The sequence below is a fragment of the Mollisia scopiformis genome (assembly GCF_001500285.1).
Source record: "Mollisia scopiformis unplaced genomic scaffold LY89scaffold_25, whole genome shotgun sequence".
Classification (NCBI taxonomy): Eukaryota; Fungi; Ascomycota; class Leotiomycetes; order Helotiales; family Mollisiaceae; genus Mollisia; species Mollisia scopiformis.
The window spans coordinates 209,735-225,219 of NW_017263605.1; the positions used below are offsets into that span (position 1 = coordinate 209,735).

The 15,485-nt window shown below is 47.0% G+C and overlaps 10 protein-coding genes across 10 annotated transcripts; 5 read left to right on the plus strand and 5 right to left on the minus strand.

The window, feature by feature from the left end:
* Positions 1 to 688: 688 nt before the first annotated feature.
* On the minus strand, positions 689 to 1,422 carry LY89DRAFT_626163 (YggU-like protein). The gene is made up of 2 exons (XM_018211098.1): positions 1,171 to 1,422; positions 689 to 1,123 (listed from the first exon to the last, which is right to left on the minus strand). The coding sequence occupies exons 1-2, from the start codon at positions 1,369 to 1,371 to the stop codon at positions 971 to 973; spliced, it is 354 nt and encodes a 117-aa protein (XP_018065022.1). The 5' UTR covers positions 1,372 to 1,422; the 3' UTR covers positions 689 to 970.
* On the plus strand, positions 1,230 to 3,669 carry LY89DRAFT_689320 (uncharacterized protein). Its single transcript, XM_018215885.1, has 3 exons — positions 1,230 to 1,707; positions 1,753 to 1,800; positions 1,851 to 3,669. Exons 1-3 carry the CDS (start codon positions 1,602 to 1,604, stop codon positions 3,449 to 3,451), a joined length of 1,755 nt encoding a protein of 584 aa, XP_018065023.1. The 5' UTR covers positions 1,230 to 1,601; the 3' UTR covers positions 3,452 to 3,669.
* Positions 3,670 to 3,779: 110 nt separating this feature from the next.
* Positions 3,780 to 5,279, minus strand: LY89DRAFT_689321 (uncharacterized protein). Its single transcript, XM_018215886.1, has 4 exons — positions 4,997 to 5,279; positions 4,887 to 4,936; positions 4,708 to 4,831; positions 3,780 to 4,654 (listed from the first exon to the last, which is right to left on the minus strand). Exons 1-4 carry the CDS (start codon positions 5,183 to 5,185, stop codon positions 3,992 to 3,994), a joined length of 1,026 nt encoding a protein of 341 aa, XP_018065024.1. The 5' UTR covers positions 5,186 to 5,279; the 3' UTR covers positions 3,780 to 3,991.
* A 258-nt stretch (positions 5,280 to 5,537) lies between these two features.
* LY89DRAFT_248552 (Prefoldin, subunit 3) lies at positions 5,538 to 6,657 on the minus strand. Its single transcript, XM_018206165.1, has 6 exons — positions 6,478 to 6,657; positions 6,282 to 6,407; positions 6,121 to 6,232; positions 5,970 to 6,068; positions 5,793 to 5,918; positions 5,538 to 5,744 (listed from the first exon to the last, which is right to left on the minus strand). Exons 1-6 carry the CDS (start codon positions 6,495 to 6,497, stop codon positions 5,628 to 5,630), a joined length of 600 nt encoding a protein of 199 aa, XP_018065025.1. The 5' UTR covers positions 6,498 to 6,657; the 3' UTR covers positions 5,538 to 5,627.
* Positions 6,440 to 9,023, plus strand: LY89DRAFT_248623 (uncharacterized protein). Its single transcript, XM_018206166.1, has 2 exons — positions 6,440 to 8,713; positions 8,944 to 9,023. Exon 1 carries the CDS (start codon positions 6,773 to 6,775, stop codon positions 8,690 to 8,692), a length of 1,920 nt encoding a protein of 639 aa, XP_018065026.1. The 5' UTR covers positions 6,440 to 6,772; the 3' UTR covers positions 8,693 to 8,713; positions 8,944 to 9,023.
* Positions 9,024 to 9,523: 500 nt separating this feature from the next.
* On the plus strand, positions 9,524 to 10,635 carry LY89DRAFT_787077 (uncharacterized protein; the record flags this gene model as incomplete). Its single annotated transcript, XM_018223038.1, has 3 exons — positions 9,524 to 9,570; positions 9,627 to 10,032; positions 10,090 to 10,635. The coding sequence occupies 3 exons, from the start codon at positions 9,524 to 9,526 to the stop codon at positions 10,633 to 10,635; spliced, it is 999 nt and encodes a 332-aa protein (XP_018065027.1).
* Positions 10,636 to 10,951: 316 nt separating this feature from the next.
* Positions 10,952 to 11,912, minus strand: LY89DRAFT_739672 (ankyrin; the record flags this gene model as incomplete). Its single annotated transcript, XM_018220489.1, has 2 exons — positions 10,952 to 11,461; positions 11,517 to 11,912. 2 exons carry the CDS (start codon positions 11,910 to 11,912, stop codon positions 10,952 to 10,954), a joined length of 906 nt encoding a protein of 301 aa, XP_018065028.1.
* A 1,037-nt stretch (positions 11,913 to 12,949) lies between these two features.
* LY89DRAFT_787078 (uncharacterized protein) lies at positions 12,950 to 13,464 on the minus strand (the record flags this gene model as incomplete). Its single annotated transcript, XM_018223039.1, has 2 exons — positions 13,105 to 13,464; positions 12,950 to 13,053 (listed from the first exon to the last, which is right to left on the minus strand). Exons 1-2 carry the CDS (start codon positions 13,271 to 13,273, stop codon positions 12,950 to 12,952), a joined length of 273 nt encoding a protein of 90 aa, XP_018065029.1. The 5' UTR covers positions 13,274 to 13,464.
* Positions 13,465 to 14,050: 586 nt separating this feature from the next.
* On the plus strand, positions 14,051 to 15,027 carry LY89DRAFT_759564 (uncharacterized protein; the record flags this gene model as incomplete). Its single annotated transcript, XM_018221464.1, has 1 exon — positions 14,051 to 15,027. Exon 1 carries the CDS (start codon positions 14,380 to 14,382, stop codon positions 15,025 to 15,027), a length of 648 nt encoding a protein of 215 aa, XP_018065030.1. The 5' UTR covers positions 14,051 to 14,379.
* LY89DRAFT_248630 (uncharacterized protein) lies at positions 14,665 to 15,433 on the plus strand. The gene has a single exon (XM_018206167.1). It carries the CDS (start codon positions 15,034 to 15,036, stop codon positions 15,292 to 15,294), a length of 261 nt encoding a protein of 86 aa, XP_018065031.1. The 5' UTR covers positions 14,665 to 15,033; the 3' UTR covers positions 15,295 to 15,433.
* Positions 15,434 to 15,485: the final 52 nt, after the last annotated feature.

Sequence of the window (15,485 nt, forward strand, 5' to 3'; positions counted from 1 at the left end):
TATTAGACGGTTCATGCTTTTGTTGATCCACGGGATTGTGAAAAGGGGGACTTTCGTTCGTGCTCCTCGCGATGCACGGCAACCATAGGGATCTCTCGAGGCAGCACGAATGCGACATTCTTCTGGTCCTAAAACACCCGGAAATAGGCTTATCTTGTCGAACCTCAGGGTGGTGAACACGCTTTTCATCTGTTGAGTGTACAGGTCACGGTAATCTTGGAATGATGCCCAATTGCAACTATTGAAACGAAAAAGAACTTCAGAGGGGAAAAAATAACGCTCTTAGACACTAACAAACGTGTTGCTGAAACAAATTCCCCCATGGCTTCCTCCCTTTTGGCGGTTCGTAGCATTGCTACAGTATGTCCTTTGTGAAAAGTAATATTGCGCCATGATAAGGCAAGTCATGCTATCCGGGAGGAGATCTGCCATGTTGTCTCTCAACTCCACGTTGAGTTTCTCACAGAAGATGCTATCTAAGACTTTGCAATATAATTTGATGATTGACTTTTTTCTTCCGAGTCCATAAACCTGACTGGCTTGAATTCTATATTTCACGGGACGAGGTACACCTCTATTACTCTGTTGACAGCCTCGTCAAGTAAGTAATGATTATTAATCTTGAACAGTCGGATTTCGTCTTGCTGCGGCTTGATATCTGAATCAAGTAGCAGAAGGGTTACTTGATCAGTGCATTGCGCCTCCGTATTGTCTGACTCAATGGCCCGTTATGTTCTGCAGCCTCTTTAATTACTCTTGTCTCATCGTCCCGCATCCCACGCCCATGATCCGAGTCTAATTCCAAGGGTATAAGTATTGCAAATACATATGATCTTGGTTGAAGAATGATAGTGCTATCTTTAACATAAAAGCTTCCACCGCCCGGCTCAAGTCAAAAGTAACTGTAACAGCACCACCTCGACAAGGCAAGAAAACAGAATCTAAGCCTAGAGGCAGTCCAAGAAAGAGGTCATGAGTCTGCTGCCGACTGCAACTTGTCCCTGATCTGTGAAATGCACAATTGCTCGTCTCCCTTAACCTCAATACTAGTAACAGCTATAGTCTTGTCTCGTGACTTGAAGCCTCGAACAACCCCCACATCGGATTTCGGACACTTTAGTGCCTAGACTCGTAAATGAAGCTCTTGGCTATGCTGTGTCACTGACTTACATCACTAAATACTTCTCTCACAGCCTTGTTTGCTTCCCCGTCCTTTGCCTGTGCTGCTACACAAACTTCAATCACAGAATCGGAAATCGACAAGATCCCTTCGCGCTGTTTGCTAGCTCCTGGCTTGACGTGGCATTGTAAGTGAACAAGTGCTGATTTGGCAGATGAGGTTACAAGACGTATTACAGGTGGTGAAGTCATTGAATATTCGAGGTCTTGTGGGGGATTTAAATCACTTGTTGCCGGATCGGGTTAACCTTAAGCTTTCTCGAGGCTGTGGCTTCCCTTCAGATTCGAAGCTAAAACTCGAGAACTTCAGCCTTTCCGCCCAAACTTATTTTCTTTCAAACCAACACCGCAATTTCGATCGCCATCAACACGCATTGGAGATCTTGAGTGCGCGATACAAAGGTGTAGATTCTGATTACAAAATGGCCGGTCAAAGCGGCTATGGCTGCTCGAATGGCTCATCGTCGACGCGGTACACCTTGACTGCGCTCAATCGATGGTCTGTCGCAGACAAGCAGCAACTTCCTGGTAAGATTTATCACCATAGTATGGCCACGATCTAATTGTGCGCAGCGATCGATAAGATCAAAGCCTTGCATGTCTATGACTTCGACAATACTTGTAAGTGATGAACGCATTGGTTTGCTTCTATGTACTAATACATCATTTAGTATTCAACAGTCCTTTGCCGAATCCAAAGCTATGGAATGGCCCGACCATCGGCTTCCTACAATCTCAAGATACAATTGCGAACGGTGGATGGTGGCACGACGCGAGAATCCTCGCAGCTACTGGTGAGGGACTCGAGAAAGAAGAACCAAGAGCTTGGAAAGGCTGGTGGAACGAGCGCATTGTTGAGCTTATCCAGCTTAGCATGCAACAGAAAGATGTCCTGACGATCCTTCTTACTGGTCGAGCAGAGTCTGGCTTCGCCGAGTTGGTGAAAAAGATGGTCACAAGCAAAGGACTGGACTTCGATATCATATCATTGAAGCCAGCTGCGGGCCCGAACAATGAGCGCTTCTCAAGTACCATGAACTTCAAGCAGAACTTCTTGGAAACCTTGATGGAGACATACAGAGGTGCAGAAGAGATCAGAGTCTACGAAGACAGAGCCAAGCATGCCAAAGGCTTTCGAGACTATTTCACGGATTACAACAAGCGTCAGAACGGTGTTGGAGGTTCACCTACACGTGGACCTATCACTGCTGAAGTGGTCCAAGTGGCCGATGGAGCTACCCAGCTGGACCCTGTGAAAGAGACTGCGGAAGTGCAGCGCTTGATCAATGATCACAACCTTGCTATCAACAACGGCCGGCGGGGCCCACGTCTTCAGATCAAGAAGACGGTTTTCTACACAGGCTATTTGATCAACAACGCTGACACGCAAAAGCTACTTACTCTAGCCCAAGTACCACCCAACATGCCTGACTCCGAGCTCAAGTTTCTTGCCAATAACGTCCTTATTACTCCTCGGCCTTGTCAGAACAGTATTCTGGAGAAGGTTGGTGGAATGGGCAGCAAGACAACTTGGGAGGTAATAGGAACAGCTGTCTACGAGAACAAAATTTGGGCTGCATGTGTCCGTCCTGTCCCAGAGACCAAGAAGTACTATACCGAAAATCCTGTACCAATCATTGTCCTCGTTCTGCGTAAAGGTGCCCGTCCTATCGATGCAGGTAAGATCCAGAACTGGCAACCTGTCCCTCCAGAGAAGCAATTCGTCTTTGAGAGCACTGTTGGCGAGAAGGTCTTGCTTCGCATTGAGGATGAGGATCCCAGAGAGAACGAGTATGAAAGCCTGTTTCCCAACAAAACCTTCAAACGCAAGCATGCACCTGATGATGACCCTCCTAGGCGAGACAGCGGTTCGTACGGACACGCGCAGAACTCCAACAGTGGTCGTGGAGGTTACCAGCAAAATTATAACGGTGGCCCTAGGGGCGGACGCGGTGGCCACCGTGGTGGCGGTGGCAGTTCTTCACGTGGAAGAGGTGGAAATAGAGGAGGCAATGGCGGAAGAAGCAGAGGCCGAGGTGGTTACAACTATCGATCGTTAGACGATGTTGGTGAACGAGGCAACAATACGCCCCCGAGCTACAATGCTGCTGTTGCCTACGAAGACTTCCCGCCACTTCAAAAGCAATATCAGACTCCGCAGCAATTGGTCCAGCAGCAATTCCAACAATACCACCAATATCAGCAACAGATGCAAGGAAAGGGTGGAAATAGCGGTGGTGGCGGCGGTAACCAGGAGTTACAGTACTTCTAAGGATGTGGTTGGTGATTGTGCATTATTGGCGTACTATCTGTAGAGTACAGGGCGGGAGTTTTTTGCTTTACTTTTGATTTGCATTGGAGGAGTTGGGATTATTCTGATATCCAAGATCGCTTCCTAGAGAGCTGGGTCTATCTCGTATGGATAGGAGATAGGGGTTAAGCTCTTTGTATGTTATATCATAGCTTGGTCGCAAGTCTACTGAATCAAAGGCTTTTGCTATGAACACTGTACACACGCTTTTTCAGTGAAGGTTGGTTTTGTTGTCGTCAAATCATCTTCACATCTCACACCAATTCAATATGCAACACATTGGGAGAAAGTCTTTATGAATTTCAGATCATGCTTCTGCAATGTACTCTAGTAATTCAGAAACACCTTTCAAGAAGTTATTTTCTCGCCAAAAACACAAAACATGACCGAAAGCAGGGCTGGTTCACGCCGGAAGCCATCATTTATATGCTTGACTCAAATCCTCTGTACTTCTTCTTCTCTTCGTCATCGACTTTGTTATTTATTTTCGCTCCGACGCCTCTACTCCAATTGATGCAGTGCAGGAGCAGGCTTGATCTCATCTCCTTGCATCTCCACGGGCTTCTGCGCGCTACCATCCGGAATCGTGCCAGGGTTCGTGGCCGTGTTGTCAATAACGTTGTCCTCGCGTTGCCATTTTGCGGGCTTGGTCCACTCGGGATCAGTCCATGGTCCTGCGTCGCTGAAGCCGCAGCCGCCGTCACACTCACAGCTTCCGCCGAACATCTTGGGCAGGTTCTCGGCGGGGACTTGCGAGAGGAGTTCCTTCTGGTAGCCGCTGCCGAGCACGTGGATCTTCTCTACGGTGACGGGATCGAGCCAGCCTTTCACGACGTTGAAGACGCCTGAAAAGCCCCAGGGAGCGTTGATGAGGTAGAGGCGGCCGAGGCGTTCGGGGTAGTAGTTTTGGGAGATGGCGGAGGCTTGTTTGACGTAGGAGTATACCGAGGAGACTTTTGTGATGCCGACGCCCTTGAGGTCCATTATTGTGCAGCAGGTTTCGAGGAGGGTGCCGGATTTGCGCGAACAGGCGGGGAGGCGGGGGTCGGCTAGTCGTTCGTACTCGACGGCCAGGTTGTTCAGCATTCGTTCTGAGGTCGTGATCTTGTACATGGCGGCCAAGTCGATGTTTCCCAACTGTTCGATGTATACTGGTCTACCATCCTGTTTCTTTATTAACCCTCGTTCTCCTAGTGAGAAGAACTGTGATTTCGTACTTTATCCGTCTTGTGGTAATATTGTGGGTAGTACTTAAAGACCTCGGGCTTCTCCTTGTAATCCCACGTACGAACGAGGTTATCGAGATCAGTATCCTTGCGCCACTTTTCACAGTCGACGAACCTATTCCGACAATCAGTTCCGATCTTGTGAAAGTAAGAATTATGCAAAGACATACATCTTCTCGGACAGGGCCACATCGAATTTCCGAGCTCGCAGAAAGCGCAGCTACGACGCGCGTCAGTCAGTAATTTGGCCAGTAATTTGCGGGAATCGCTGCGTACTCACGAGAGTCAGAGTATCGAGTCGGTCTGTGTAGCCAGCTGCCTCGAGCTTCATGCGCAATTGGTGAACCTGGGCATCTTGCTCGGGCGTTGTGTGTCCTGGGTGACCGCTCAGCGTGTTTGGGGAGATGGTAGGGAAGTCGTAGTGATCGTATTTGGGGTCGAGCTTCATGCCCTTCTCTGCTGAAGCCATGGTTGAGATTTTGGAGTCGATAAGAGACTGCGATGCGGTTTGTGTTCGCGGGTTCCAAGTTCATATATGAATCTCGAAGTTAGCCTGAGGGGCATATTTCAGAAGTGACGTTTTTAGCTCAACTTAAGCGAGAACTTAGAGGGAAAAAGGGCCATACAGAACAGGGATCGAAGGCATGAGTCTCACATGAATTTAATTTGTTGTTTACAGGTCTTACTTTCTTGGTTCCAAGCTTTGCAAGTTCTTGGCAAGTCTTTCGCTGAACGTTCAACACTTTTGGGGCAGCTTACTTTTCCCCCAAAGTCATACATCCTGCTGCACATCAGACCTCAAAATCAACCCCGCTATCGGGCCAACGCAAGTCACAGAGTCCTGCCTGAAGTCCTTTACACTCTTGCATCTGAAGCTCTTTGGGATTGTGTTTCATTAAGATCTAAGCAGCTCAACCATTTGGAGTTCCATTCTTTCCTGTGTCTTCCAAGGCAGCTTGCTCACTCTTTTCTTTCCGCCTCATCGTGACATCCCAATTATAGACTCGCGCCGTAGCAACCTCCATCGTCTATGCTTGGGTCAATAATATTCTTGCATCAACCAAGGCTTATCTTACCGTAATTTGCTCTCTCAAGAAATCCAGATCCTCTTCGCAGTTTGCCAAGTTCCGTTTCGCGGCCGAAAGTTGTGACGAAAGTATTTCTTCGGCTTCGTCAATGGGGTATGACAGCATCACGTTTGCCTAATCTTCCATCAGCACTGTTCAGCTCTACACTAAGACATCACAACGCACTCCTAACCACAAATAGACCTCATCCGTTGGTGGGATTTCCGCTTTGGCGTATAATGTATCGTTGAGCTCGAAGGTAGCTTCTATTGGATCGGAGCCAGGCTATAGTAACATCGTCAATTGCTAATCCCCAGATTGTGGTGTATCAACATACTTTTCGTGTCTTTAAAAACTTCACAGTATCCAAAGTCTTCTGAATGTCTGGCATCTTGTCCTTCAAGCCTGCCGCTCTGCGTTGTTGGTTTGCTTCCATGAATTGATATTTCCTGTCCCTTATTTCAGCTTCCAGTCCCCTACATATCCCTGCAAACATACGATATCATCTCTTGGAAGCTCTTAAGAGTCGTTTCAACATCGGCGCGTGAGGTAACATAGTCTTCGATTTTATCGACAAACGGCGCATATGGGATGCCTCGTGGATTCGTAGCTGCCAAATCTTTTCTAGAATGCGAATCAGCTTCTTGAATCTCACGACAAAGAGATGTCTCAGTCTCAGTTAGTCCGCGCTTACTTTATTCCCTTATCTGCCATGTTTGGCACAGAGGTGTAGGTTCACATCAAGCAGCTGAAGTTGTCGGTTGTCTCAAGAGCAGCACAGCTTTATTTCCATATCCACAAAAACAGCTTTATCGCGCTAATGCTGATGGCGCTAAGATATCGGGTAGGACGACTAGCGCACGCCCCTCGATATTAGCAGCACCAGTGATTACTCTCTGTCTTACCACGATCGACAAAGGCAAAGTGAATTGGGGAATTGGGTCGTGTATGCTGTGTCCCGTGCAACGCGGGTCTTCCGGCCGATTGCTATGGAGTCCGAATGGCTTCGAGACGTGATTCGATTCTCCTTGAAGGCCTCGATTACCACGACCGCCGATGACGAGCCCAGTCGAGATCCAAGACTCCGAAAATTAGTTGAAGGTCTTTTGTACTCGCGGCAATTTATCTTGACATATCATCTTGTCATACTTGGCTGTATCCTCCTGTTTACACTTGTACATTGGGCTGGTAACTTCAAACGATGGCAAAGAAGGCGGTCTTCCAGGTGCCAAGTCTTGAACATAGAAGGCACTTTCGATGATGACGGTGACCCTATCAGTTCAACGCCCGCTGAATGGTACGGAAATCGGCAAGGCCCACAAGTAGTTTATTCATCAGGCTCAAGTACAGTCGAAGGAACGGCTTCACCTCCTAGGAAGGACTTTGACGAGGACGAAGATACACCACTGCTGTACCAAGATTCCACCCTTCGACCATCGTACCCTCAAAGATCCCTCTGGACCAGAACCCGGGCATTCTTAATATATCAGCCTCCTCCAATACCGTTGATCAACAAGACTCTTCCATCCAATGGAGCTTCCCTCGTGCTGGGCACCTTTATCGCTTTAAATATCTTTTGCATGTTTTTCCACATAAACTTCAATGCATTTGAGTTCTTCGTTCTTGCCGATAGATTTGGTCTTGTGTTTGTAGCTAATCTGCCTCTTTTGTATCTTCTTGCGGCGAAGAACCAGCCTTTAAAACTTCTCACTGGACGTTCCTACGAGTCTTTGAATATATTCCATCGTCGTCTTGGCGAGCTCTTATGCCTTCAAGCATTTCTTCACTGTGCTGGCATGGTCTTTGTTTGGTACATACTTTTCCGGCCGAATGGTTTTGGACTTCTTCGCTTCCTCCTGCTGAAAGTAATCTTCCTCGGACTGGGAGCTTTCTTCTCGTATGAATTGATATACTTCACCTCGCTGGGCAGCTTTCGTCAACGCTGGTACGAGTTATTTTTGGGATTGCACATATTCTTCCAAGTTGCGGCACTGGTCTTTGTGTTTTTCCATCATTCTGCAGCGCAGCCTTATGTAGGAATTGCTTTGGCCATATTCCTAGTCGATCGAATAGTATACCGGCTATGGAAAAAGAGTACGAGAATTGAGACACGACTCGAGATCATGGAAGACAACGAAACTGTAAAACTGTCGTCTACTATCATTCGAAGACCTGTGGGTCAACTATCAGCGTTTTCTGGAACATCCATAATTGCTGGTTGGACGGCTACAGATCACGTCTTTGTTACCGTGCCTTCGCTATCACGCAAGCACGTCCTCCAGGCCCATCCATTTACAATCGCCTCCGCAGCACCTCTGCAAGATGATGATCGAGCTCACATGGAGCTACTCATCCGTGCTCAAAATGGCTTTTCGCGAGACCTCTTGAATGCAGCCCGTACTCAACAAGAACTCGACATTCGAGTCGATGGGCCCTACGGCAGCTCTCACGCCAGAGATATGCTCGACGATTCTGATTTGGCGCTTGTCGTGGCTGGGGGTTCTGGCATAGCCGTTGGATGGCCACTCATTCAGTACCTTCTTGACTCTACACGTTCCTCGGACACAGAAATTGCTTCAACGAGCTCTTTGAGAAAGCAAAAAGTTGTTTTGATTTGGATTATTCACCAGGGTTCGCACCTCTCTTGGATAGGAAGACAAGCTCTTGCGGATGCTGAGTATAGAGGTGCTGAGATTATTGTACCTCGAGCAACTGAGGAGATTGGACGACCTGATCTAGCAGCCATGATCAAGGACCTTGTCGATATATATGCAGGTGGAGGATCAAACAAAACGAGGGTCGTAGCAAGTGGTCCGGACAGCATGGGGAGGTTGGTTAGGAATACGTGTGCAGGTCTTGTGCGAGATGGAGGGGAAGTCGGTGTCACGATTGAGAAGTTTGGTTGGTGATGAGATGCACGAATCATAAAGGTTTGCATTGGAATTTTTTAAGCATGTCTTGGAGCGGCATTTTGGATTTCTGGTTGATTTAAATTGCTTGATTTTTATCCCGCTGCTTGGCGCAGATACATATCTATTCATATGCATATTTACAGCTTTTAGGCTGTCTTCCGATCTCAAAACATTGAAAAGAGCTTTAAGACACATCGTGTATTTTGCCCCTATTGACATTCATCGGGTGCTAATAAGCTTTGTTTAAGCCCAGGTGTCTTCGCTTCCCCTAATCAAAAACACGCTAGTCCTTTACAGCCCCAACCCTCTTTGATATATAAAGGTAAATAAGCAGATTTTTGCCATCTGAGTTAGCGGCCTCTCAGGATCTAGATGTTTGCGGCAGGGACCGTACCTCTCTATCTCCTCGTTTGAGACCTGCAATATGAATGGCTCACGATAAGTACCCTTCAAACCCCACACAGCAGCTGTGGTGTTGGAGAAACTCCTTCGGGAGTTTCAAGTTTTGCTTCTCATTTTTACAAAATTTTTTATTCCTTTCCTGTGGGCAGAAGGAGGCTCTTTTTCTCTTTAAGCGATCTTAAGCCTAGGTAAATCTACAGCTCCGTGTGGGACTTTCAAGTTCGCGTCTCCTCGCGACTAGGTTCTTTGATGTCGCGAATTTTCTGCTCCCGCTTTCAATTCTGATAAAGTTTGCAACGCCGCGCAGACGCTCTCATCTTCGCGATCTTCTATCTACGGACCTTTGACCATTCAATTATTCCATCCGTCAAGATTTTTCTACTACGTCTTGTTTACCGGCAATTGAAGAAGAAGGGACGCGGGAAGATGGCCAACACAGCTTTGTCTTCATCCCTGCCTTCTACTTTTGCGGAGTGAGTTGACTTCCAAGAGTATGGACATTAGAGACCTATCGCTCACGATCATATAGTGACTTAGGAAAGGCATTCGTCGAGATCAACGTGGGAGAAGATGACCAAATTTCCAAATCTTACACGGTGCACAAAGCCATGTTGCTCGCACAATGCAGTCACATTCGAACAATGGTTAAAATAGCATTGTTCGGGGGGCCTGATCAGATCTTTTGGCTGGAAGAGGATGCTGGAGCTGTTGCTCTTCTCGTTGCTTTCCTCTACAAGGGCTCCGTTCCAGTCTTCGATGAGAGGAATGGGAAGCTTTCAGCCTCCAGCTATACGCAATGTCAGCGGTCGAAAACCTTGGTTGAAATGCCTAAGATAGACCAATCTCTCATCGACGCCTTCGATGATATTGACAGGACAGACATCGTCGAACCTCCGTGGCTGGCGCAGGCCTTTGAGATAGACGAGGAAGAGCGAGTAAGTTCTCCGCCAAACACAACTCATATTTGAAGATCACGCACTAACACCCATCAGCTGAAGAGCGTCGAGCGCAGTAACAGAGAGCGTCGTCGATGGATGGCTCTTCATAGACCCTCGATCACAGTACCAGCAAACCTCGTCCCCGTCGAAGCCGACGACGACATCAACCATTACCAGACGACACTCCTTCGCCTCTGCTTCCTTGCCGAGAAGATCCCCTGGCCTAAACTATTTAATGCCTCTATCAAGTCATACATCGAGGGCGAAGCTAGGCTCTGTCGTTTGATCCCTACGAATTGTGTCCTTCTGATCTATGAGCATACTGCTGCTGGATCCAAGTTGAGAGACATGGTTCTGGATGTTATCTCTACTGCTAGTGGAAAAGCCAATGTCGATATGGCAACATACACGGCTTATGCACAGAAGAATCGAGCCTTCATGACAGACGTGTTTGCGAGATTGTCTGGCCCGAAGTTTGAGTTTGAGTCGGTATTGGAGGCTGCGGATGACGGCGTCAATGATCTGTTGGAGAAAGCGGAGGGAGAGAGGACGGATGGCAGCGTTGCTGTTTCCGGTGAGAGTGAAATGGAGGATCATTAGGGCTAGGAGATGATGTGATAGTAAAGGGAAGAAGAGTTCATGGAGAAGTGACTTCTACAGATGGAGCTCATGGATGTCGTTCGATTACTGATGAGATATGGTCTGGTATTGCCGGCTCCAAGTAATACTTTAGCTGGCTTGTTATAAGCACAAGATTCGGCGCGATGTCGAACCCAGGAACCTGGCAAATTGCATGATTTCGAGCCAGACATCCATTCGTATTTCCATCTTGTACGTTTGAGAAGGAAACAAAAACTTCTTTGATTGATAACTCGACTTGACAAAGTGCCTCCTGCTCACAAAATCGGTCTCATATTCAAACCTGGTAGCTTTTGAGAAGCTCAATCATTGCCGGCTCGGTAGCATAATCCAGTGGCGTCAATCCACAATCATCTTTGATGTCCACATTTGCTCCATGTTCCAATAACCACTTCATCCGAGGTATTGGATCCACATCTGGCCTCCCTTTGCGACCAAACCCACGCACCAGAAAATGCAGCGCGGTCCCTCCGTCAACAAGACGCCCGGCCGCATCCTGATACAGTTTTGATCCCGGTGGAGCGTGTCCAGCGTAAACCGCAGGAGCATTGATGTCTACTCCTACAGACAGCAGAAACTCGCAACTCTCTTCGCTGTAAGTGTGGTTCGGGAAACATACGAAGTCATGCAATAGAGGGGCCAGTGACAAATCTGTACCGTAGTCTACGAGAAGCTTTATAGTCGATTCCGTGTCGCATATATTGAGCGGCACATTATGATAATCATCGAGTCCGTTAGGATCGGCACCGTTGGAGAGCAAGTATTCCAATACTTTCTCATTTTCAAGCTATCGACTATCCATAATCAGCTATAGTCTCTCCAGTCTTCGACACGGGGAACACATACTGGACAATTCCAGGGTAGTCTGCTAGATTTAAACCATGTTCGAATAAAATATCATAGATACGAATAGCGGTGTCCGCATCTTCGATACTTGCTGCGTACGTCGCACAATTGGTAATTGGCGCTCCATGCTCCAGTAAACAAGTAAGGATGTCAGGGTATCCTGTTGTACATGCCCAGAGGAGGTCCGTGGAGAAAGAATTTTTGATGTCATCCAGGTCGGGACCTTCTCTGATTTCGGTCAAGATATATCGGACAGTCTCAAAGTCTCCGGCATGGCATGCTTGGGTAAGGAATATAAAAGGATGGGAGCGCCAGTCATGAGGCAAAGATGTGCTCGATATCTGTTCCCTACCGATATTATCGTCATGAGTAAGATCTGTTTGATTGTCCATAATTAATTTGAAGAACGCGAAGACAGGAAATTTATCGTCTTGATAAGACTGGTAGAGCTTGATTCTTATACCTGAAAAGCCCCGCCGATGCCGCGTACGTATGCATGTTGGACAATAGATTCGCACCTGTTCGTCGGGCCTTGCAGTTTGTTCGAGATTTTCGTTCAATTTGGTCCAATTGTAACGCACATGCATCCAACATAGCCTTGCCAGAAAAACATAGTGGACACGTTCACAGTTCAAGAGAACGAGCGAAAAGCTTGCTAGGTGCCTTCCAAATCTCAGCATTATGCAGCTCGATCGCCTTTCTTGCCAATTTCCTACCTGCTTTAGTAGTAGGCAATTGGAATGAAACTCTGTGAATAATATCACGTGACGATTAAGTACCCCTAGCATTGCGTATGAGCAGTCTTTTGAGCACACACAAGTCCTTTTGACAATTATCTGGGTAATGTGCAAAATGAGAAGAGCGATAAGTCAGGTTCCAATAGACATCTCGCTTCAAGCACTGATCAGCGGTGCAAGTGAACGCCTGTGAAATCTCGACCAAACATTGTTCGGCCTATGAGCAGCTTTCACTTACCCACTACTGGCCTCGGAGCACCTAGACCTTGATGTTTCGCCGTTGGAATGACATGGAAATTTACATTGACGGGTGGCAAAGCCCAGCACTCAAACAATCTTGAATTACCGGTACACAACTCCGCGGTTGTAGGAATACTGTATCTATGTTATGTTGTACTGAGAGGAGGATAAATTGTAAGTCACACGCTCTGAGCGCGTAAATTTTCTGCCTGTTTCTAATAATCCATTCATTGCACTTTCCCAGTCTGCTACATTGCGAAGTAGGTGAGAGGGTAAAGTATTAAGACATGCTGGTTTTAGCGCGAGGGAAGCGAGCGTTTATTGTTCTACTTTGATCTCGATAATATTACATCATTTCTTCGATAAATCCAAAACATATAGTCAAAATGAAATTGTAATCTCAGATCGAAAACAGACGGGTGTGAAAGGCTCGTGTGTGGTATGTTCTTTCCTCAGAGACCAATCCTTTTCCCGCCAATGTAAACGTCGGTACCTTCGCTGCCTACTTGAACGTTGACAAGTCCGACCATTTTCCCGTCTCCCAGCATGTTAGGTACTGCTTGTTGAATAAGTAGAGAACTGCCATCTGTTGCCCTGATCTTCTTACCGGTCCCGTATTCCTTTTGTATATGCTCTGTGTATCCTGTAACTAGGCCTTCAACAGCTGTGCTGAAGCTGGAGGCACTCCAGCTGATGGGGAGAGGAGCAGGTGTAGCAGTTGAAATGGACATCGCAAAGATGAAGCCGATGGCGTAGTTTGAATAACGGGGTTGCATGATCAGTGATGGGAAGAGAAACTTGTGACGTGGGGAGTGAAGGCCGGACGATTGGCTGTCGTAGGGAGAGTATGGGAAGAGGTAGAATGAAAATGAAGGCGGATTATGTTAGACTCTTTGAGGGTAAGAAGGACGAGGAAAAAGTGCGATAGATGTGAGAGTCGAAATTGTTATGGGATTCTGGAAAGCGAAAAAGTTAGCACGTTGGTTAACTCGTTGGTTTCAAGTGGCGTAGACAAAATCTTAGGCAAAATGCCACTTTCTCATGAGCGTCAACTTCTCTCCTGGCGTATTTCTCATCACTTAACCTTGAATCTCGCCGTTGTTGGTTTCCAACAAGGGATGAAACAGACCCTCCACTAAAGCGCCATAGGTGGTCGACCAACCACTGTAAAGTGTTTCTCGTAATTGTGAGACCTTAAAGCCGGCCCACAGCGCCGCAGCGTGAACAAGCATTGTGGAGTACAACATCTGAATATCAGATGTCAACTTATACAAGCAACATTACCTGGAGGTCAAGATAGTAACAACGCGGAAACAAAAGCGGCAAAGCAAAACCAACACCAATCCTTTCGCGACCATCGTCAGAATGCTCTCTTCCCTGAAAATCTAACATTTGACATGGAGAGCAATCCTGTTAGAGTTCTATCAGAGCGTACGACACCAATAATAGCTAAAGCAATCTCCTTTACTCTCGAAGAACAAGGGGTATGCCAGCGTAAGGGACAGATCATTTGGTTATTTCAACTGGCCAAGGTAGCATGGGAGGATTAATTGCTCCATCCTTGTTTCCAAAAAAAAACTTCTCCGAACAAATTGTAACAGACTCTAGCGAGGCACATCTATGATGAGCCATCAAGAGCAGTCAATTTCTGTCTCGTGCCTATTTATGGGATATTTTGGTCCAGCTGTGAAGCGCCTATTCTACTATAAAGATGAGTTCAATCCCGCCGAATGAAGTACATCATTCAAAACATCAATCTTCCTTGGTCCTCGGTAGAATCACCTTTGCCAATACACAGATCTCTCTTCCTGGACTCCTTATTTTGCATCTGCTCCTCCAATCATAGTCTCGATATTCACAAAACTCAATATTCATCTCCATCATGCGTCCCCAAACTTCTTTTCTCGGTTGCTCTATATTGTTGAGCTCCTTCCTGGCGAAATCCTCGTTTTCGCATCCACTTAGTGAGCGAGCTCGATTGGCTGATTGCCTCTACGATCTCAACCCAAATTTCCTCGACACCGGAAACACGATCTCTACCGCTGACATTGAAGCTTGTACTACTACTGCATTGGCAAGCCGTGATCTCCCGCGTATTGACAATGGCCCCCCTCCGGCACTTGAAGATATCATCATGAAGAGGGGCATTCAGACGACCCCTTTGATTGTTTCCGGACAGTCGGTAGCAGCTGATCCAGTTCCGCTGAATCAGAGCTTGCAAATTCGAGACTCTGCGCCTCCTAACGTGGGGTTCTTTGATCAGGTCAGCGATGGTACCGAACCAATCCTGACGAATTTTCTCGAGCCTAGCAATCTTGAGAACTCATGGACCGGACCAATTTGTTCTACAATCACTTCAAACTTCAACCCTAAAGTCTCAGGGGTGACTGGAATTTTCAACTACAACATCCAAGGAACCCACAAGATCGCAGAGAGTCTTGACCACAAGAACCGATTTTTGAACCTACTCGTCACTTTCACTGGAACCGATCCAACTTTGCTTCCAGAATATGACATCGCCGCCTTATGAAAAGCTATGTATCAAGCAGCTCAGAGTTCCCATTCGCTAAAGTACGGAGCTTTTAATCTCAAGACTGTGAACGCGGTTATGAATATTCATAAGTTGGAGGTCTTGCCCACAGAAACAGCCGGGCAAGTGGCCACCCAAACTGCTGACCCCACATCCCTCAAGCAACGCAGTAATTTTGGGATGCCCATCGGCATATTCAATATTCAAATCGGCGATCAGGCCAAAGGTGTATCGCTGTTTAATGCAAATGGACTACCTGCGCCGTAGTTCTGGGTTTGAAAGAAATCATTGCCACTGGCTTCTGAGGAGATGGATGGGACAGGGATCAAGACTTGAAGCCTGGGAGCTTCGGACCTTTCATTAAGTTTGTTGCGTCTTGCTTTCGAGATGTATCGTTACAACTGGTTCTCGGCTTGTTGAACTTGGGGCCATAGAGCATCACTTTTCCTATTGCTTTT

What these genes read in the sequence shown, in the direction of transcription:
- LY89DRAFT_248630 (XM_018206167.1), top strand. Translation starts at nt 15,034, where the DNA reads ATGTATCAAGCAGCTCAGAGTTCCCATTCGCTAAAGTACGGAGCTTTT.
- LY89DRAFT_626163 (XM_018211098.1), bottom strand. Translation starts at nt 1,371, where the DNA reads ATGACTTCACCACCTGTAATACGTCTTGTAACCTCATCTGCCAAATCA. An exon ending in TGAGAGAAGTATTTAGTGAT is followed by an intron (nt 1,124 to 1,170) that starts GTAAGTCAGTGA and finishes TTACGAGTCTAG; the next exon opens with GCACTAAAGTGTCCGAAATC.
- LY89DRAFT_689321 (XM_018215886.1), bottom strand. Translation starts at nt 5,185, where the DNA reads ATGGCTTCAGCAGAGAAGGGCATGAAGCTCGACCCCAAATACGATCAC. An exon ending in GACTCGATACTCTGACTCTC is followed by an intron (nt 4,937 to 4,996) that starts GTGAGTACGCAG and finishes CGCGCGTCGTAG; the next exon opens with CTGCGCTTTCTGCGAGCTCG. An exon ending in ATTACCACAAGACGGATAAA is followed by an intron (nt 4,655 to 4,707) that starts GTACGAAATCAC and finishes ATAAAGAAACAG; the next exon opens with GATGGTAGACCAGTATACAT.
- LY89DRAFT_248552 (XM_018206165.1), bottom strand. Translation starts at nt 6,497, where the DNA reads ATGGCAGATAAGGGAATAAA. An exon ending in AGGTCTATTTGTGGTTAGGA is followed by an intron (nt 5,919 to 5,969) that starts GTGCGTTGTGAT and finishes ATGGAAGATTAG; the next exon opens with GCAAACGTGATGCTGTCATA. An exon ending in TCTTGAGAGAGCAAATTACG is followed by an intron (nt 5,745 to 5,792) that starts GTAAGATAAGCC and finishes ACCCAAGCATAG; the next exon opens with ACGATGGAGGTTGCTACGGC.
- LY89DRAFT_248623 (XM_018206166.1), top strand. Translation starts at nt 6,773, where the DNA reads ATGGAGTCCGAATGGCTTCGAGACGTGATTCGATTCTCCTTGAAGGCC.
- LY89DRAFT_689320 (XM_018215885.1), top strand. Translation starts at nt 1,602, where the DNA reads ATGGCCGGTCAAAGCGGCTATGGCTGCTCGAATGGCTCATCGTCGACG. An exon ending in AGACAAGCAGCAACTTCCTG is followed by an intron (nt 1,708 to 1,752) that starts GTAAGATTTATC and finishes AATTGTGCGCAG; the next exon opens with CGATCGATAAGATCAAAGCC. An exon ending in CTATGACTTCGACAATACTT is followed by an intron (nt 1,801 to 1,850) that starts GTAAGTGATGAA and finishes TACATCATTTAG; the next exon opens with TATTCAACAGTCCTTTGCCG.